At 42.1% G+C, this 22,982-nt stretch overlaps 1 protein-coding gene across 23 annotated transcripts in view; it reads right to left on the bottom strand.

The window, feature by feature from the left end:
• Positions 1–22,982, bottom strand: part of RIMBP2 (RIMS binding protein 2) — a 602,457-nt gene that overhangs the window by 308,342 nt on the left and 271,133 nt on the right. For all 23 annotated transcript variants that reach the window (XR_012849985.1, XR_012849987.1, XR_012849994.1 and 20 more), the window contains one exon: positions 7,535–7,624. Coding sequence is in view for 17 of the 23 variants with exons in the window: in XM_075833186.1 (XP_075689301.1) it covers positions 7,535–7,624 (90 nt within the window). In the remaining 6 variants the exon portion in view is untranslated. The remainder of the gene's footprint in view (positions 1–7,534; positions 7,625–22,982) is intronic.

The following is a 22,982-nucleotide window of genomic DNA, read 5'->3' as shown; positions in this document are numbered from 1 at the left end:
TCACTGCGGATTTCAGCCTTTGCAATGCAAAAACTGAAATCTGTGGCAAGTCCGCTGTGATATCCGCCGCATCTGAATTACTTGTCAAATATGCAAATGTTGGTGCAGAGTCGTTGCGTAATTGCCCTGAATCTGCACCAACATTCGGAGCGGAAAAATTCTGCCATATCTGAACATGGCCTCATACTGCATTCAGCGCTATTCTTCCCATTACAGTAAATCTGACGATAGTCTGTGATGGGGACTCTGACCAGAAACTCCAATGCAATGGTGAACACAGCCTTAAAGAGTGTAATACAGTTTATATATTTTTATAGATATTCTCCTTCAAAATAAGTCGGGGGACCTTCAAACATGGGTGCCTTCATTTTTCTTTATTTCTTCCTTGACTTTACATATATATTTTTAGCAAATCAGCTATTAATATGTGTGTTCATTAAATAATCTCTATGTAAATATCTAGTATATAATATAGTACATTTCTATTAAAGGGGTTTTCCAAGATAAATCTTTTGCCTAACTCTGCTGACAAGTCCTTAGAGCAGTGGCGCAACTACCGCGGTAGCAGCCGTAGTAGCAGCTACGGGGCCCGCGGCTTGACACGCCCCCACCCCATATGCCCGGTGGTGCCGTTAGCAGCCGTTATGGCTGCTACAGCGGTAGCATCGCTACTACGGGACCCGCGCCGCCGAGCTTCCAATAAGTATGTGCCTAGCGACACAGGCCCGCACATGCCCGTAGGCGTCGCTAGCACCGGAGGGGGCCCCGGTGCAAGCGACAGCCACCCCGTCTTGCAGTAATTGTACCTGTGTCTATAGCACGCAGGTACAAATACATGCATTAGCGCTGAATGGCCGGGCATGTTCCGACCATGACGCTGATTGGCGGGGCATAATGACTTGCCCCGCCAATCAGCGCCTTTCAACAACGCTAGTCATCGCACCGCTTCCATGCTTGAAAGGCGCTGATTGACGGCGCAAGTCATTCTGCCCCACCAATCAGCACCTTTGAACGATGCGTCGTTCAGCTCCAGCAGACCTGCTAAGAAGAGAGCAGATCTGCATTGCCATTGGACGGCGAGGGAACGGGATCATGTGAGTATGTAAAGTTATTTGTTTTTTTCTAATAAAACTGTGAGTGGCATTATCTACAGGGGGGGGTCATCTATATGTGGGGATGTGGGCCACTGTATACAGGGGGTCTATATGTGGGGCACTATCTACAGGAGGGACTATATGTGGGGATGTGGGGCACTATATACAGGGGGGGTCTATATGTGGGGATGTGGGCCACTATATACAGGGGGGTCTATATGTGGGGATGTGGGCTACTATCTACAGGGGGGTCTGTATGTGGGTCAGTATATACAAGGGGAGCTATATGTGACACTATACAGGGGTGGGATATATGTAGAGCACTATCTATAGGGGAGCTATTTTTAAGGCACTTTCTATAGGGGTGGGCTATATGTGGGACACTATATACAGGGGTGGGTTACCTGTGGGGCACTATATACAGGGGGAGCAATATGTGAGACACTATTTACAGAGGTGGGCTATACGTGGAGCACTATCTATAGGGGAAGTTATATGTAGGGCAGCACGGTGGCTCAGTGGTTAGCACTATTGCCTTGCAGCTCTGGAGTCAATATGTGGGCACTATCTACAGAGGGTTGTATGTGGGACAATATGTACAAGGGCTTCTATGTAGGGCACTATCTACAGAGGCTCTACGGGGGTCACTATCTACAGGGAGAAGAAAATAACTAGAATCTGAGACGTCACCGGTGAGTTACTTAATGTAAATCTTTATTCTGCCTCTAATCAGTAATGTAGTCACTGTATGATCTGCAGCGAGATGATGGTGGTATGATTTTTTTTTTTGTGAAACAGCATCTCCCAGCATATCCTTCCTATTGTTCGGGCCATGCTGGGAGCTGTAGTTTTACGTCGTACAAACCTATATGGGGGGATCTACCTTGGGGGGATCTACTAAAATAAAAGTTTAGTATAAGGCAAGTATGTCAGACTTCAATCACACCACAGCTTATACACAGTGGAAACAAATATTGGCCCACATTTACTATGGCTGTCTAGTAGTAAAACAGTGTAAACTTAGATCAGTCAGTCACAAAATGCGAGAAATTTATTACATTGGTGCATGCTGCATGATCATTTTGCCGCCTCTTGCATGACCTGTGAGACACTTTTTTCTTCTTTGTACCACCTCTGAATTGGCTTACTTTGTGCCAGAATTTTGTGCTAGATTTTTGGCGCAATTTGGTTCCCCATTTCAGTAAACCGTGCCTCTTTCCCAATAAGCCACACCCCCTTGTCCCAAGATGCTTTTAAATAGTGTCTAGTGAGGTTCAAACATTAAAATTGCGCAAAATTGTGCCAAAATTTGGTGCATTTCTACACCCAAACAACGTAGTTAATCTGCCCCATTGTGTTTTACAAATCATCTAATCTCATACATAGGCTATAATAAAACCCTTCCATTTACCTTCAACTAATATTAAAGAAAGTAAAAACTAATCCAAAAATAATTCCAAGCAACTTTCTTAAATGCTTTTGCATCAGTCTTATATTTTTCTTATGGAATTTATGGCGATTGCACCAAAGTCACTTTGTTCTTACATTACAAGATTGGTGTCACGTTGGGTATGTGTACCCACTGGGCCATACCACCTTGACGATATGGCAGCTGGCAACAGGACACAGGTCACAGTCTATAGTTTGTATAGTGTACCTGTGGTAGCTGAGACAGTAGCAAGAGAGACTCGGCTGGGACAAGGCAGCAGGCAGGCGCCAGGTGTGGTGTAGCGGCACAGGCGTGGAACACAGCACAGCACGACTTCAGCTCAACATGGCACTTGACCAGGATAGCACGGGATACAGGTTACAGGTAGTAGGAACAGGGAACACTGGGACCTGGAAAACACTTAGGAGACCATTTGCATAGACATACTAGGATAACGACAACAAGGCTCAGGCAAGGCAGGAAGAGACAGAGCCCTTCTTATAGTCCAGGGTGCTGGGAGCTATCAGCTCAATCTCACACCTGTGTGCGCTCTTGATCCAAGGCTGGACTGAGCTCGCGAGCGCACCCTGGTGGTCACTGTGGAACAGGACGGCCGCATGTGCAGACATCTCTAGAGAGAAGGGCATCGACCAGATGGAAGGAGTTCGTGGTCAGCGACCACAGACGTTACAGTATCCCCCCTCTTACGCTCCCTCCTCTTGGGACCAGAATGAGAGAGAAACTTCTTAATGAGGGTAGGAGCATTGAGATTCTCCTCTGGCTCCAAGGACCTCTCTTCTGGACCAAACCCCCTGAAATCTACTAAATAAAAGGTTCTTCCTCTTACTTTTTTGGTGTCCAGGATCTCCTTAACCTCAAATATCTCGGAAGAACCGCTGGGGGCAACTGTAGGGCTAAGAGTCTTAGAGTAGCGGTTCAGGACCACAGGTTTCAGGAGAGAAACGTGAAAGGAGTTGGGGATCCGGAGGGTAGGAGGCAGCTGAAGCTTGTAGGAGACAGGGTTGATTAGTTGCGAAATCTCGAAGGGTCCAAGAAATCTGGGAGCAAACTTGTACGATGGCACCCTCAGCCGGATATTCCTAGAGGACAGCCAGATGTTAGTACATGGAAGAAACTGGGGAGGCTCTCGTCTTCTTGTGTCTGCCTTGCTTTTCATGTGGTCGACCGCTAGCAGAATAGAAAGATCGGGTCTGCTGCCAGATTTGTAGAAAGTCAGCTGCATTCAGGGTCAGCGAGGGTGTTGGCCATAGACAATGAAGAATGGACTCTTAGCGGTGGACTCACTAGTGTGGTTGTTGTAGAAGAACTCAGCCCAAGGAAGCAGCTGCACCCAGACATCATGCTGCCTGGATATAAAGTGTCGTAGATAGTTCTCCATAATTTGATTTATTCTCTCGACTTGACCATTGGACTGGGGATGGTAGGCAGAGGAATAGTCCAACTTCACACTGAGGAGTACGCAGAGGGCTCTCCAGAAATTTGAGGAGAACTGAATCCCCCGATCTGACACAATATGCATAGGCAAGCCTTGCAGACGGAAGATGTGTTGGGCGAAGAGATTGGCCAGTCAAGAAGCGGACGGTAGACCGGTCAGTGGAACGAAATGCGCCATCTTGGAGAATCGGTCCACCACCACCCAGACCGTACTGCAGCCAGCAGAGAGAGGCATTTTTTTTACGGCGTTCACCGTGTGCATTAAATAACGCTATATTGTAATAGTTCAGACTTTTACGGATGCAGCGATACCAATTTAGTTTACTTTTTTTTATTTTTACTTTAGGGGAACAACTTTTTTCCCTACTAAAAACGTTTTTCACTTTATTTTACACACTTTATTAGCCCCTCTAGGGGACTTGAACCAGCGATCATTAGATCGCTGGTACAATATACTGCAATACTGACGTATTGCAGTATATCGTAATTTTTACAGGGTTCTGCTAAGCCCTGCCATTAGGCCCCTGGGCTGCCATAACAACTGTCATCACCCCCCGATCTCACTGTGTGTGGGGAGGGGGGGTGATGAGCTGTCAGTGGGGGCCGCCCTCTCTTTCAACGCCTCAGATGCTGCGGTCGCGATTGAGGGGTTAAACAGCCAGGAATAGCGCGATCTCTGCTCCCAGCTGTTAGTCCAGGGAGTCCGCTGTAAAATACAGCCGACACCCGCAGAATATGGTGTGCGCTCCAATCATCACGTCCTGCACACGGACGTAATAGCACGTCTGGGTGCGCGATGGGGTTAAGTGAAAATCTAATTCCTGACTTAATCTGCATTTCTGTTATAGAGTTTAGGCGATCTGTAGAAGATGCTCTAGATATGTCTACTCTGTGTTATGGCATATTAACTGTATGACATTTTGATATAAGATACATGTTTCTCTAATGGCAATGATATGTGATGGAGTTTGTCTAGAAATCCTTCTGCTTGAAGCAACCTTCTCATTCTTTGAAATAATTACAGTAAACATTAACATATAATTAGACATATGATGGCTTAAGGGAAAGTTCCCTGTTTGAGCAACCTTTGTTTTCTTTGTGCATCAAAAGAAAATGAAGTCATTGCAAACTATATCTATGCTTTTTTCTATGTTGACCATTTGAGCATAGCACAAGAATAGACTTAAGAAATAAAAGGCCAAAATGTTGTGTATAAAGGGGCAAACGCTCCTTCATCTGCTGATCGTTTTGTTTTAAAAAAGTGAAATATTATCATTGTCGGCAGTACATCTCCCTGTGTATAGGGAGACACACTGCCGATATGATAATAATGTATAGGGAAGAGCGATCGGAGTAACGACCACAAGTCCCCATACATAGCTCCTCATGAAAAGAGCAGACAAGCGTCGATAAACAAGCTGTCTCGTTGATCGGCGGTCACTGCATCAGCCAACATCAGCCGGTGTAATAGGGCCTTCCTTAAGCTGCATATGTTGGGTACTCTCCACCTTCGTGCATCATTTATACAAATGTTCATTTTCTCGTTAGAACTGTGCTGCTAGGACGAGCTCTTTCTGGTGTGGATCTGGCGATCTGTGCCACGTACCCTTACCAATCAGATGTCTTCCCCCTACTGTTCCCTCTCCACTCATAGCATGAGTCTCACACACTGGCAGAGAGACTGTAACGTTACCTCACTCTTCCAGTGGCATACATTGAAAATAGGGGGCCCCATAGCAAAGATAAATATTAGGCCTATTTCAGGTGCTTTTTAACACCAACCACTCCTAACTACCTGCAACAGGATTTTTTGTGCCCCCATTTCCACTTCCTTGCTTGCTAATATTGCAGCGCCTGTGGAGTACATATCTCTGTGCAAGTTACCACCACCTATTAAAATGAGGCTGAGACGAAGCTGAAATTGGCTTCTTCTCTTCATAGAGAGAAGAGGCTGCCTCTATGGTATGTACAGCCTTGCCCTCCTCCCCTTCCCTCCCATAGCATGAGTTTCACACACAGGCTGAGACAGAGAAACTTTACAGGGGCCAATGATCGAGCAAACAAGCATTTACAGAACACTCGTTCCCGATCATTGCCCTGTGTAAACAGGGCAACGATCAGCTGACATTAGGCTAGATTCACATGAGGGTGGGAAAACCTGGACGTGAAAAACTTGACGTATTTCACGTCCGAGGTGCCCCCATGTAGGTCCCGTTTTCACGGATCCCCATAGACTTGAGCCTATGGAGGGATATGTGAAAACAGAAGATAATAGGACATGTTCTACTTTTCAACGGACCCTTCGCACGGTCTGTTGAAACGGCCATGTGAACGACCCCATTGTAAAACATGTGTCCATGCGACGGTCGTTGTTTTAACGGCCATCACACAGATGTATTCAACGCTCATATGAATAAGGCCTTTCAGAGAGACTGTAGGGAATGAGAGACTACAGCCTGCTGGCGGAAAATGACACTTTCTACTGATAAGATACTGTGTATTACAAAGTTTCATACATACACTGTTAAATCCATGGCTGCGGACCGTCGAGATTACTCACCCCTTGATGGCTGCAGCCATAGACTTGTGAGTGCTGGTCCCCAACTCCTCCCCAGGAGACGCCAGCGCTCACTTACACTCCACTCTGCTGTGTCCCGTAGGGTGCGTGTGAACGCTCGCACCTAGTCTTAAAGGGCCAGCGTGCGCTCATGTAAATCATCAGTAATTAGCCCATGATCACCCTAGACTATAAGAAGGGCTCTGCCCTTTTACTCCTTGCCTGAGCGTTGTTTGTATTCCTCTGTTAGTCTTGCAAATAGTACCTAAGTGTTATCCTGTTCCCGTTGTTCCGATGCCCTGCTACCTGTATCCTGTACCCAGTGTTGTAGTTGGTCCTGTTCTCTCTATAGTGTTAGAGTCTAGTTCTGCCATCGGCCACTTCTGCAGTGTTACACCACGTCTGGTGTTATCTGTCTCGCCTGCATCACCTGCCGTCAAGATCCCATCTGTGCCTGCCGTTACTACTATCTGGACTATTGCAGGTACCCTTGTGCTTGGACTATATATATATATATTGACTTGGTACTGTAGTTTGGCCAGCTGCCATCCCACTACGGCGGTGCGGCCCTGTGGGTACACACACTCACAGATCGTGACATTCACATTCACTAATAATTTATAAAAAAAGAAAATGACAACGATAGGTGTGCTTTAAAAGACTGCTGATGGGAGAAAAGTGAAGGGAGCTATCACTGGCAGATCTTCTGATATTCTTTATTATGTTTTTACCTGTAATTACTGTGTAAATACTTTTTAAGTGTTTTCTGTGGTTTATATATTAATCTTTTCACTAACCATAATTATTCCTACTATTATTCCAACTAAGGAGAAAAAATCAACAACAATTTCAAATCACAACTGCTACAGGACCATTTCAATTTTTGCATTCCCTAAGTTTTTCTGCCCTATTAATCTATACACATACAGTAAAAAGCATAGCAGTGATGATGAAGATAAATGGCAATTACATCTAATTAACCAAAAGTAAAGAAGTTACCTGCTCATACTGCAAGGCCCTGTGGGATAAGCTGGCATACTGAAGACTTAGGCGACTCTTGTCTTGAACTGCATCTTTTAATTCATTTTCCTAAATAAAAATGACAAAGAAAGTAAAGTTAAACTTACATTTATGTTAATAAAAAAAGCCAGGCAATTTTATCTGCACTTTATAAAGGACTGCGTATGTAACACCATACTGGAAAAAGACAGTGAATAGCTAGGTAGATATAAAGTGTTTACTCCAGTACATTTCATAAAGGAAAAGGTGTATTTTAAGCAAGTGATGCAAATTTAGCATCAGTAATCCCATCTCTTGTCAACTGACATTAAAGGGGTATTCTGGGCAATTTATATGAATGGTCTATGTTTAAGATAGGTCATTAATATCAGATTGGTGGGAGTCCGACTCCCAGCCCTCTTGCCGAACAGATGTTCACCAGGCACAGTGCCGTTCACATCGGTAGCGGCTGTGCCTGGGATTGCAGCTCAGTATGATTCACTTGAATGGGACCGGAATTGCAATACCAGGCACTAGGGATGTGTATGGTGCTGTACCTGGTAAGCTAAGAAGAGAACTTAGCATTCAGTCAGCTGATCAACAGGGTCCCGTAAGTCCAGAGGCGTAGCTAGGTTCCCCAGCACACGGGGAAAATATATAGTTTGGCGCCCCCCCCCCAACTTCTTTCCTGACACCTCCTTCCCCCTCGCCATGCTTGCTTCCTCTACTCATTCCTCTATCAATGAGTCTTTTTTGCTTCATTTTTTTTTAATGTAAATAGACCATACAACCATTTGTACATTTTACAAGCAATATAGTTATAAAAAGGTAGTTAGCATAACAATAAATTAAAAGAAAAAATGTGGCTGACTAAAACAGTTTGCTGAGGCTAATGAGACTATATGGTGAAATAATGAACAGATTCCTCCTGTAGATAGTGACACCCCCCCCTTGTAGATAGTGCCAAACACCCCTCTAGTAGATAGTGCCACACACCCCCCTTGTAGATACTGCCACACTGCCCCCTGTAGATAGGACCACACTCCCCCCTAGTAGATAGTGCCACACACACACACCATCAGCATCGCTCTAGCTGGGGATTCCGCTCCAGGAGGAGCTCCTGACGTCACTGTCCATATATGGACAGGGAAGTCAGGGGCTCCCTCGAGGAGCTGAAAACCCAGCCAAAGTGTCGGCAACGCTCTGGCTGGGGATTCCGCTGCAGTAAGAGTAAATGACAGAGCAGGGAATGGATAGTTTCCTGCTCTGCCATAATATTCAATTGTACCTGTATCCTGAGGATGCAGATACAATTGAATATGGCAGTTGTCGGGACTGGTCCGGGACAGTAATTTGCTGGGACTTTCTCTATAAATTCAGGACAGTCCCTAGCAGATTCTGGACTGTTGACAATGAGGCCCGCGCTGCCCGGCCCGGCAACACCCCTACCTTCAACACTAGTTGCGCCCCGGGGTACATGCCCTGCCTCTGCCCCACCTACGTCCCTGCGTGAGTCTGGTGTAGGCCATCAATATAAAATGCCTGGAGAACCCCTTAAAAGTAAAATAAGCTGTAAGGAAAATAATACTTTTGTTGAAAACAAATGGTATATGGAAATATTTGGTGTTTTTAAGGGTATTTGCACACGACCTCTTTTCAGACGTAATGGAGGGGTTTTACGCCTCGAATTACGCCTGATAAAACGCCCCTAATACGCCTACAAACATCTGTCCATTGCTTTCAATGGGAATTACGATGTTCTGTTCCCACGAGCCTTTATCTTACGCTTCGCTGTCAAAAAACGGAGTGTAAAAATACGCTCCGTAAAAAGAAGTAGCATGTCACTTCTTGAGGCGTTATTTGGAGCTGATTTTCTATTGAACACTATGAAAAACGCCTCAAAAAACGTCTGAAAAGAAGCCTCAAAAGAAGCTCCAAATTTCATTCTCAGCTTCAAAAACGCCAGAAAATCAGAGGCTGTTTTCTCTGAAATCAGCTCCGTATTTTTCAGACGTTTTTTGTTAAGCGTGTGAACATACCCATAGGCTAGGTTCACACTCCCTATTTACGGACGTGATTCGGGCGTTTTAGCCTCGAATTACGTCCGAACATACGGCTCCAAAGCGTCGGCAAACATCTGTCCATTCATTTGAATGTGTTTTGCGATGTTCTGTGCCGACGGTCATTTTTTTTACGCGCCGCTGTCAAAAGACAGCGCGTAAAAAAGACGCCCGCGTCAAAGAAGTGCATGTCACTTCTTGAGACGTAATTCGACCCGTTTTCCATTGACTCCATAGAAAAAAAGCTCCAATTACGTCCGTAATGGACGCTGCGAAAAACGACTGCACATGCCATTACGTCTGAAATTCCGGAGCTGTTTTCTCCTGAAAACAGCTCCGTAATTTCAGCCGTAATGGACACTGCCATGTGAACATACCCTAAATGTCAAAATGATATGTTTTTCCTCAATTTGCCTTCACATTTTTTTTACATACTGTTGACACACCAATTAAATGCTGATCAAATATGCAACAAATAAAAACAAAACAGTTTGAGAAGACTAAATGTAGTCACCGTTATTTGGTGAGCATTATATGAATCCTTGCATGCAGAGGTAAAACTTTGTTTGAAAAGAATAGTGTAGAATACCAGGCATTGTAAGACAATATTATGTGGAACTGAATGGCATTCAATGTTAGGCCTTAAGTCCTAAAACACAATGCCATAGTGTGCCCCAAATATACTGCCATACAGGAGCTATTAATAGTTTCATAGAGTGCCCAAATAATACTGCTGTACAATGGTTTTTAATAACATTGCCATTATAATAGTAGTAATGCCACAGTCCCCTTTCAGTTGGAGTTCACCTCCTCCCAGATTCTATCTGTACTTTATAACCAACCTGATCTTTCTATAAAATCAGAGCTATAAGGTTGGAAATAAGTTGCTACAGGGTTGGAACTTATTGGATGTTCCCCCTTGAGGTCAGCATGTGTCCCTGAATCTTGATGCCTGTCTTACTCACCCATGGTGAAGATGAGATGCTGAAGGCTCTGGATGGTGGAGGGTCCAAATCAAATGCCCCTTTTACCGCTCCTTTACTCTGGTCATGCCAGTGTGTGTTTATATATATATATATATATATATATATATATATATATATATATATATATATATATAATTATTATTTTTAAAATATAAATTTCTGGCTAAATTCTAAATTTATATTTATTCTTTATAATAGTCTTTCTCTCACAACAAACATGCTCAAGAAATTAAGTTGGTTGTTTGCATTCTGGTTTACTGTATTTCTTTTAAAGCTCATTGTTTTACTGCCAGCATGAGTTGCCAACCCTGGATAGATTGTTTGCCAGTCTAGCTGATTAAGTCACCGCTTTCTCGAATGCTGCTGAGTGGACATCTGCCCAATTCCATTTGTACTCAACTTATCAATTTACTACATGCCGAGCTGCAAATTGCTCAACAAGAGCTCAGTGTTTTCTGACCTCTCACCAATACTGAGAATGAGACTCTACAGTCATCTGAAGCATTTAGTGTCTCAATATCAATTAATAGCCATGAATGATACACAATATCTGCAATTTGCAATGAGAATAAAAGTAAATGTACATTTTATTGAAAAGACACAAAGAATCTCGTGGCCATTACATTCTCAAAACATTTCACATAAAATTAAATGTTCCCAGAAAACATTATCTTTGCATTGTTATCATTTGTCAAAAGCTGCTTCTTGATTACAGATATATTTAGGAAAAATGCTGGATGGCAACTAAAATGTCCACTAATACAGCTTCCACAGGGGTAGTCGCCCAACTTTGATAGAGTTGTTAACAACAAATGTGCCTAGTTAGGCCTTATTTACACGAACATGTTTTACATCCGTAATACGTCCGTGAAAATCACTTGCGTCGCACGGACCTATGTTAGTCAATGGGGCCGTTCAGACAGTCTGTGATTTTCACGCAGCGTATGTCCGCTGCGTAAAACTCACGACATGTCCTATACTTGGCCGTTTTTCGCGCATCACGCGAAGTCAATGGGTGCATGAAAATCACACGCAGCACACGGAAGCACTTCCGTGTGTCGCGCAACAGTAGATAAAGAAATGAAGGAAAAAATAAAAGCACTTCCTTTATTATTTTTCTAAACAGCAAAACCGCATGTCATAAGGATGGTATATGCGTGAAAATCACGCAGCCACGCACCATTCACTGATGACACAAGGAACTGCAACGCGTGCAAAACGCTGCATTTTTTTGTGCGCCCAAAATGCACACGCTCTTGTGAATCCGGCCTTATGCAGTGATAGGATCCCTGCTCTTAAATCTCTGCCACATTTTCTATTCAGGAATCTAAGAATGTTGACTGTCAAACCCTGCGAGAGCTGCAATGGCAGCCATGTTTGTTGTCAATTGGCTTTACGATAACAGTAAAAAACGTAAGGTATTTTTACACTTGTAGATTTTCTGCCTGTCTTGAGCCCCGATTCACAAGACGATCGGCGCTTGTTTAGCTCCATTCAGATGGCGCAGTCATCGGTACTATATGTGCCTGAACTATCAATAAAGTTTAATTATTGTCGGCAGCACATCTCTGTTTATCCAGGGAGATAAACTGCCAACGACTGATGCCCGCATAAAAAATCTGATCAGCTGACAAGCGAGCGTTTGCTCGTTTGTCAGCTGATCGCTAGGCGTTTTACATGTTTGCTTGATCATTGACTTGTGTAGAACGGCCGTCATAGTCATAAAGTCATCGTTTTTTTGTTTGTTAGAAACAAAGTCTCTTATGTATTACACATGCACATGCGACACTATTGCATGGACAATACACACACTTTTTAAGGTCCCTTCTATTTTACTGTATAACATAACATTGAGCCAAATTTACAACAATGTGCACGATCAGTCACAGTGAATGAAAGGGCAGAGAAAGCATGAAATGACCCAGACGTTGAATGTTATGTCTACCCCATACCAAGCAATGACCTGAAATGAAATCCACCAGGGAACCTTAAGGGTCCATAGAAACCGGGTTAGGAAACCCTTTCCTAGACAATAGCAAAATAAAACAGCAAGCCACATTAGGGTGCTTTATGGGAAAAAAATACTGTTAGATGGGCATTTTAGAGTTTTACCAACAATTGTGAATGTTCACACTTGAAAACCATATTGTAATTTCCAGCATCTATCAGGTGCCATTATCCTCAGATATTTTCCTGTTGTAATGAATAATAAAAGCACAAGAAAAAGAATAAACCTTACAAAAAGCGGTGCTAGAAACAACTGTCTGCTAGTTGGTACTTAAACATTCACCATATGTCAAAAGGAGATGTGACTGTGTATAAAGGAGCTAAGTAAATATTGGAACCATCTCATTTGATGTCTCTAGGTTTACGCTTCATCTTAGTTAACAAGATGCACAGTTAGGAACACCTACTAAGTACAGCTCCCTATTACCAAACAACAGCGGCGCCTAATTATATATTTAGTATATTTTTCTACCTAGATGATGTAGCAAGAAAGACAAACTCAAATGAGATGTAATTCAGCACTGACAATTGTATGCAACACAATATGACAGAAAGAATTAAGTAAGTCTGGTGTCCCTGTCCTTCAGTACATTATTTATAATTTCATTCCTGGAGCCGGTGATAGAGGGACTTGCGACTTGGCAAGGCTGATCGCACTGGCATTCAAAACAGCATCACCAGCCAGCCTTGTGCTGTTTCCGTTATACAGTTTGTGTTTGTTACTTACCATTCTGCCCCTAAGTCAAACATTAGTAAAGTTGTACATGTCTCTTGTGTTGTCAATGGCAGATTTTAACATTACTATGTCCTTTCAGGTCTGTTAATAATTAAATGCTATTCTGTGCCTCACTTTGTTAAGCAGGTCATATCCTCAATGTGTTAGAGATAAAATGTCATAACAATGAAGAAACCCAAAAATACAGGATTGAATAGGCACAGACAGCCATGCACGTAGAGGTAAGCTTAATAAAAATATGTATATATTCACACACACACACACACACACACACACACACACACACACACACACACACCTCAACATTGAAATTGCAGCACCAAGAAGGAAAAGTTTTGGAATTGTGGAAATCACAGGATCGATAGACAAGTTAATGATATGCAAATGATAAAAAAAATGGAAGCAAAATATTCCAAACATCTTGAATTATTCAGTATCGAGTATGAGCACCATGTGCAAAAATACACGCACTTGCATGCCTTGGCATGCTACCAATGAGGTTATTAATGGTTGTCTGAGGAATGTTATGCCACACTGAATGCACTTGGGCACACCAATCAAGATTGGCTGTTGGCAGCTCCCTTTGCAATTGCCCAATTATGACGTCCCAGGTGTGCTCGATGGGAGACAAGTCCGGAGACACTGCAGGCCATGGCAGCAAGTTTAGGCCACGCAGGCTGCTCATAGTAGCATGAGCAACATGCGGCCTGGCGTTGTCCTGTTGAAAAACGGCTTCTGTGACACTTTGGAGAAATGTCAATGGAACACCTGGATGTCTGGCTCATAGCCCAATGACATTTAAATGCCTTCTGAGGGTTTGTGTCGACACTGGTTGCCACCCTAGGCTTGGGATGTAAAGTCCAATTTCACTTGCAGTACAGAACGGATCGCTACGCGCTATTCTTCCATTCAGATCATCCATCCGTGCAGAGGTTCGCCTCTGCGCACGCATCAGCTCAGAACTGGTCCACGTACACCCATCTACTGTTCAGAGAAGTCTGCCCAGAAGTGGTCTTCATGGAAGAATTGTGGCCAAAAAGCCATACCTTTGACATGGAAACAAGACCAAGTGACTCAACTATGCAGGAAAACATAGGAACTGGGATGCAGAAAAATGGCAGCAGGTTCTCTGAACTGATGAGTCAAAAGTAGAAATATTTGTCTGTAACAGAAGGCAGTTTGTTTGCCGAAGGGCTGGAGAGTGGTACAATAATGAGTGTCTGCAAGCCACAGTGAAGCATGGTAGAGGTTCCTTGCAAGTTTGGGGCTGCATTTCAGCAAATGGAGTTAGGGATTTGGTCAGGATTAATGGTGTCCTCAATGCTGAGAAATACAGACAGATACTTATCCATCATGCAATACCATCAGGGAGGCTTATGACTGGCTCCAAATTTATTCTTCAGCAGGACAACGACCCCAAACATACAGCCAATGTCATTAAAAACTATTTTCAGCATAAAGAAGAATTTGGCGCCCTGGAAGTGACGATATGGCCCCAACAGAACCCTGATCTCAACTTCATCGAGTCTGTCTGGGATTAGATGAAGAGACGGAAGGATTTGAGGAAGCCTACATATATAGAAGATCTGTGGTTAGTTCTCCAAGATGTTTGGAACAACCTCCCTGCCGAGTTCCTTCAAAAACTGTGTGCAAGTGTACCTAGAAGAATTGATGCGGTTATGAAGGCAAAGGGTGGTCACACTAAATATTGAATTGATTTAGATTTCCCCTCTATTTATTCACTTTATATTTTGTTAAATAATAAAAAAAACTATTAACACTTCTATTTTTGAAAGTATTCCGACTTTGCAGCATTTTTCCACAACTGCCAAAAACTTTTGCACAGTACTGTATATCATAAATATAAAAAAAAACATTTAATCTGCCCTACCATACACTATATTTTAGCACAGTTTTAAACACTTTCCTATCTTAAATTTTAAAGTAATGTTCAGCCTGTACCTCCTGGTTCATGAATAGAAATCTAGAATTTCAAGAAGAACCTGACAATTACACTAAGGAAAGTGTAAGAGAGATGTAGTAGCAGATGGAGGTGAGAGGCTATATATATCTTTGCATAAGTATGTAGTTGTATATGCCACCATGGCAGGACTCATGGTGTGCAACCTGTAAAGTCACACAGGGAGCATTACCCGCCATTACTGAATGGGGCACCAGCTGTTTATGATGCAGCATCATTCCCTAGTTTATTGATTAAGCAGTGTTTTTTTGTTTTAAGTATGATTGTATTATTTATATACTATATGGTACACCATAGAGGAATATTAATAGAGCGTACTACACAGGCCACCAGATAAGGCGAGCCCTACCATAAAGTTCAGAGTATAGGCAGAGATGGATGACATACCCTAGGATACTGCAATATCTGCTGTAGCTGGTTATCTGTATTGGACTCTAACATAATTCAGAAAAAGCTGAGCAGACTATTACAATATTTAGAAACCTAAATCTACTCTTGCCCTATATATATATATATATATATATATATATATATATATATATATATATATACATACACACAGGGTGGGCCATTTATATGGATACACCTAAATAGAATGGGAATGGTTGGTGATGTTAACTTCCTGTTTGTGGCACATTAGTATATGGGAGGGGGGAAACTTTTCAAGCTGGGTGTTGACCATGGCGGCCATTTTGAAGTCGGTCATTTTGTATCCAACTTTAGTTTTTTCAATGGGAAGAGGGTCATGTGACACATCAAACTTATCAAGAATTTCACAAGAAAAACAATGGTGTGCTTGGTTTTAACGTTACTTTATTCTTTCATGAGTTATTTACAAGTTTCTGACCACTTATAAAATGTGTTCAAAGTGCTGCCCATTGTGTTGGATTGTCAATGCAACCCTCTTCTCCCACTCTTCACACACTGATAGCAACACCGCAGAAGAAATGCTAGCACAGGCTTCCAGCATCCGTAGTTTCAGTTGCTGCACATCTCGTATCTTCACAGCATAGACAATTGCCTTCAGATGACCCCAAAGATAAAAGTCTAAGAGGGTCAGATCAGGAGGCATTTCTTCTGCGGTGTTGCTATCAGTGTGTGAAGAGAGGGAGAAGAGGGTTGCATTGACAATCCAACACAATGGGCAGCACTTTGAACACATTTTATAAGTGGTCAGAAACTTGTAAATAACTCATGAAAGAATAAAGTAACGTTAAAATCAAGCACACCATTGTTTTTCTTGTGAAATTCTCGATAAGTTTGATGTGTCACATGACCCTCTTCCCATTGAAAAAAACTAAAGTTGGATACAAAATGGCTGACTTCAAAATGGCCGCCATGGTCAACACCCAGCTTGAAAAGTTTCCCCCCCCCGTATACTAATGTGCCACAAACAGGAAATTAATATCACCAACCATTCCCATTTTATTTAGGTGTATCCATATAAATGGCCCACCCTGTACATATATATTATTTTTTATTTTTTTTAGTCATATAACAGTATTGTATACATTATCTAGGAGGTCAAAGCAGTAAACATTACTACATTGATGGATATCTACAGTAGGTTCCTCTTTAATAACATGAAGAGGAGAACAGATATTTAAGAAAATTACTGGACCGAAAAGATTCATGCTGTGCATTGTGCATTACCCAAATGTATAGTTACATACAGATAATCAAATAAATGCTGACAAGCGAGGGCTCTCTGACTTAATGCGTTTTAAGCAAGTCCTAAAAATACATAAAAGTCATACACACCACTGCTCAATAAGACCATAGGAACATCCGGCACTAAATAACTGCAGTGTTAACAGCCGACACAGCATACAAGAGATAAACCCTATAGTGTATATATGAATGACCTTAAATCAAGCCCCCCTTTACCTTATAATATATAAGCTGCATCCTCCGGTCAGGCTGAGAGCGAGGGAAACACACGGCTTGTAGTGTTTTAAAGCCCCGCTATCTCTCAAAGCACAAGCGTAAGGGACTGGATATGAAATTACACAGTAGGAGGATGATTTGTGTAGATTAATGCAATGTGACAATACTGTCTGGGTAACAAAGTTCCACATTGCCTGGAGTGAGGCATCTGTTTGTGTTATATATATTTTTTCCTTTTACCAAATGTATCTGGTTAGTTCACGTCGCACTTTCAACCTTTCTATACACAGAACATATCAGGATGACTTGACATATACTGTGTAATGTTATATGGACTAGGCAAAAGCTCCAAATATCAGATCAAAGTTGTGTTAAAATATTCCACTCCCTAGATTTAACTCACACTTAACATTTATTTTTGCTCTAAGATACATTACAACTATTTAACCATGATAAAAAGAGATGTAGAAGAGCAGAGTTTGTCAAAGGTTCCTTTTTATGTGCACCATGATAACTCATGGGTTGAGATAATTTCGGAAAAACCAGATAACAAATTGTGATATCATAATGGGTTGTGCCAGCTGTGCTACATCCTAAAATCACCAAATATGATCTGATGTTAACTAATGTTGGCAGAGTTTCATGTTTTCATGAGGCATTTCACAATGATAATGTCAAACATTGCAAACTTTATTATAATCCCGATGATATTAATTAATAAAAGAATGAAAGACGCACAATCCTTACCCAAAACTGCCCTTTGCTTTGAACTTTATGTTGCACATGAAGAATGCCAGAGACATTTCAGCACTAATTTATAGTGAACAGCTCCCTCATTATCAGACTGGAATATTTGTTTCTATGTCACAGGAAATGATTTTCTTCTAGACATTTATGCAACCAAGTGTATTGCAAGATCAGGAGAAAAAATAGCATTCTTATCTGCAACACAATTATCGTCTACATTGTAAATGTAAGTCTCATTATTTACACTAGAGATTTGCTTCTACATAAAAACTGCATTTGGTATTAAGGAGAACATGGCATAGAATTTCTATATTGCCTTCCACCTTATCAATCTTACAATTTAACCACACATTCTGAAGGCCTTCCCTGATCATTTCTCGTCTCATCGAACATCACCAAATACAAGAGATCTCAGCCAGCATGTAGAATATTTTAGTTGTTGGTAGGAAACTAGGTCAGCCAATGCTCTGAGAGAATTTTTTTTTCAGGCTGGGAAGAACCGTGCAAAATGCCCAGAGAGACAATATCTGCTCAAATCCTTATGACAGCAAGGTTTTATTTAGAAACATCTGCATAAATACACCCTTTCTACTATTAGAATATAGCATAACTATTTCTGTCAGGAATTAAATATCTTAATATAGAAAAAGCAGAAAGACCTTAAGGCCCAGTATATTGTAAGTGGAATATGCATGTGTCAATTAAAGGCCATGTACACCTTTGAAAGTGGTTTTTTTTTTTGTTTTGTTTTTCAAATAGTGTGTTTGGTGCAACTGCCAAATTAGTTTTTATTACAAATTCTTTTTACTTTTTGAGATACAGCTGCTTTGTATACTGTATACAGAGCAGCTGAATAGTGAGCTGAATCCTCCACTCATCAGGTCCGTGGAACTGACGGGTTTAGTGAAAGCGGGTCCTGCGTGTCTCTGACACGCAAGATGCACCTGTTATCCATCAGATCTAAGTTCATCCTGCGTGTCAACCCACTGACACTGAACCCTTCACTCTCTGGGACCTGACGGATTCAGGTCTCAGTGCAAGATACAGCTGCCCTGTATGCAGGATACAGAACAGCTATATCTCAAAAAGTAAAAATAATTTTTAATACAAAGTTATTTGAAAGTTGCACCAAACACACTGACATTTTATTAACAAAACTAAAAAATCACTTTCGAAGGTGTACATAGTCTTTAACCTGTTTACGAGCTGCGACACAACTGTACGTCCTGGTGAGGGGTTACTTCCCGCACTAGGACATACAGTTACTTGCATGGTCCCCGATGCTCACTGTCCTAGGACAGTGTCCGTAAACCGTGAGGTCAGCTGTCCCCAACATCTGACTCTCCACTCTTGCCGGCCCGTGGTCCATCGCCACTGAATTCAGCAATTAACCCCTTAAATGCAGCAATCGATTGTGATACCCGCATTTAAGGGGTTTGCAGCACATTGGCAACCCACACAATGCGATCGCGGGGGCTGCCAACGATTGGCATGGCCTCCTGGTCTGCCATTTATGGAAGCCTATCAGGACCAGCCTCCGGCTGACACTCTACTGTTGCCGGCCAGCAGTCCATCGCTGCTGATTTCGGCAATTAACCCCTTAATTGCGGCGATCGATTGCGATCGCCACATTTAGGGGGTTTGTAGCAGATCGGCAGTCCCCACGATCCGATCATGGGGGTTGCCGATGGTTGTCTTGGCAACCGGAGACCAGACAATTGCCTCCAGGCTGCCATGTATGGAATCCTATGAGGACTAGCCTCCGAGTGGTCCTCACAGGCTTCCTCTCAGAGTGACTGTCATCATCACAATGGCAGTTATAATACATTACACTACAATGCGTAATGTATTAAAGGAAGGGGTCAGTGCTGCTGGTGTTCAAGTCCCCTATTGGGACGAAAAAAAAAGTCAAGAAAAGTTAATAAAAGTGTCAAAATAAAGTTATAAGTTAAAAAAACAAGAACTGCTTTTTTTCCCCCCTATAATAAGTCTTTTATTATAAGAAAAAAATTAAAACGTTAAAAAAAGTACACATATTTGGCATCACCGCGGTTGTAACGACCCAAACTAAAAAACTATAATGTTATTTTTCCTGTACAGTAAACAACGCAAAATGAAAAAAGAAGAAACAATCCCAGAATCGCTATTCTTTGGTCACAACCCCTCACACCCAAAATATACAATAAAAAGTGATCAAAAAGTCACTTGTACCACAAAATAGTACCAATAAAAACGACAACCTGCCCTGCAAAAAACAAGTTCTTACACAGCTTTCTTGACTGAAAAAGAAAAAAAGTTATGGCCCTCAAAATATGGCAACACAAAAAAGAAATAATGTTAAAAAAACATATATTTTATTGTGCAAACGCTGCAAAACATAAAAATACTATATATGTATGGTATCGCCGTAATCATATCGACCGCGCAGAACAAATTAAAATGTAACTTATAGCGCACAGTGAACACTAAAAAAAATTAAAACATTGTCAGAATTATGGTTTTTGGTCACCTTGCTTGGCAAAAAATGGAATAAAAAGTGATCAAAAGTTGCATGTATGCCAAAATGGTACCAATGAAAACTACAGATTGTTCCCTGCAACAAATAAACCCTCACACAGCTCCGTTGGAGAAAAAAATAAAAAAGTTCTGGTTCTCAGAATGGGGTGACACAAAATGTTTAGAGCGTTCCAAAAGCGGAAAAGATTGTGCGCCATTTTATCAGTGAGACACCGGCCACACATCTTTGAATTATTATTTATTTACCGCATTATTATACCTACTTATTATGCCCTGATACACTCACATATGCCCCCCACATTATAAACTGAAATACCAGCAATACAAGCAAAACCCCAAACAGAACTATTAGGGTATGTGCACACACTAATTACGTCCGTAATTGACGGACGTATTTCGGCCGCAAGTAGTGGACCGAACACAGTGCAGGGAGCCGGGCTCCTAGCATCATACTTATGTACGATGCTAGGAGTCCCTGCTACTCCGTGGAACTGCTGTCCCGTACTGAAAACATGATTACAGTACGGGACAGTTGTCCTGCAGAGAGGCAGGGACTCCTAGCATCGTACATAACTATGATGCTAGGAGCCCGACTCCCTTCACTGTGTTCGGTCCGGGACTTGCGGCCGAAATACGTCCGTCAATTACGGACGTAATTAGTGTGTGTGCACATACCCTTACCAAGCAAAATCTTCCTGAAGGGCAAAACAGGCTGTGTCCTGAAGGGGTTATGGGTATATTCACACTTACAAAAAGAAGTGGCTGAAATTTACAGAGCTGTTTTCAAGGGAAAACAGTCTCTAATTTCAAGGCGGTTTTGAGCTGAAATTGAAGCTGCTTTTAATTTGAGGCTGGGTTCACACGACCTACTTTCAGACGTAAACGAGGCGTATTATGCCTCGTTTTACATCTGAAAATAGGGCTACAATACGTCGGCAAACATCTGCCCATTCATTTGAATGGGTTTGCCGACGTACTGTGCAGACGACCTGTCATTTACGCGTCGTCGTTTGACAGCTGTCAAACTACGACGCGTAAATTGACTGCCTCGGCAAAGAAGTGCAGGACACTTCTTTGCAACGTAATTTGAGCCGTTCTTCATTGAAGTCAATGAAGAGCAGCTCAAGATTACAGGCGTCACAGACGCCTCGCATAATGCGAGGAGGAGCTTTTACGTCTGAAACGAGGCAGCTGTTTTCTCCTGAAAACAGTCTGTCTTTTCAGACGTAAAAGCCTCTCATAGTGTGCACATACCCATAAGCTTCTCCTGAGGCTTTTTTTGAGGCGTTTTTCATAGTGTCAATGGAAAATCAGCTCCAAAAAGGTCTCAAGAAGTGACATGCTACTTCTTTTTATGAGGCGTTTTTTAATTCAGCAGCCTAAAAATACACCTCATGTGAACACCACAGTGTAGTTCACATTGAAATCAATGGGAAACTGATTGCAGGCTTATTTCAAGTGTATTTTGAAACTTAAACCGAGACGTTTTGCTTCAAAATCAGCATGAAAATAAGCCATGTGAACATACCCTAAGGGTTAAGAAGGTCTCAAGCACTTGCAATGCAAAATAAATGCCCTGTAATGCTCCTATGCCATCAACTGGGTAACTGACAAAGTGCTGCTTACTTGTCTGGCAGCTTAAGAGTTTAACTCCAAGATCCTCCTGGAAAAGTCTGCTGTTCTCTGATTATAAAACTGCATAAGATTAGTGCAGAAGCACTGTGGAAGGTAGCATTTGCAGTTATGGCCTCAAATTTATATGTTAATCCCCATATGTTGTTGTCAGCAATACTTCCTTTACATTCTACGTTCATTCGCTCTCTAGCCAAAGACAATTCACTATAACATGTATTCAATACCTCACCTATTCTTATAGATCAACGTCATAAACAATACCTTTTACCTAACAAATGGTGTCCAGGGCCAAGACCAATACTTTCCTATTACAAAACACACAAATACACCCAACAGTTCCATATTACACCAACATCACCCAGACAGAGCAGACAACCTCTCATACCAACATTACTAAAGCACAATAGTCACTCTAACTGCCAACACCCAGACAGAGAAGACACCCTATCATACCAAAATCACCCAGACACAGGGCAGACACCATATCACACCAACATTACAAACACAAAACAGTCACTCTATCAAACCAACCTCACCCAGACAGAGCAGACACACTATCACACCAACCTCACCCAGAGAAAGCAGAGCCACTATCACACCAACCACACTCAGACAAAGCAGAGACACTATCATCATAACATTACTAAAGCACAATAGTCACCCTAACATCACCCACAGGGCAGACACTATATCACACCAACATTACAAACACAAAAGAGTAGCTCTATAATACAAGCCTCACACAGACAGAGCATACACCCTATCACACGAACCAAACCCAGACAGAGCAGACACCCTATCACACCAACCTCACCCAGCCAAAGCAGACACACTATCACACCAACATTACTAAAGCACAATAGTCACCCTATCTCTCTAACAACACCCAGAT

This window comes from Rhinoderma darwinii, chromosome 1 (genome assembly GCF_050947455.1).
Source record: "Rhinoderma darwinii isolate aRhiDar2 chromosome 1, aRhiDar2.hap1, whole genome shotgun sequence".
Taxonomy (NCBI): Eukaryota; Metazoa; Chordata; class Amphibia; order Anura; family Rhinodermatidae; genus Rhinoderma; species Rhinoderma darwinii.
Note: the sequence above shows the minus strand (reverse complement) of the source record. Positions and strands in the feature narration are given on the sequence as shown.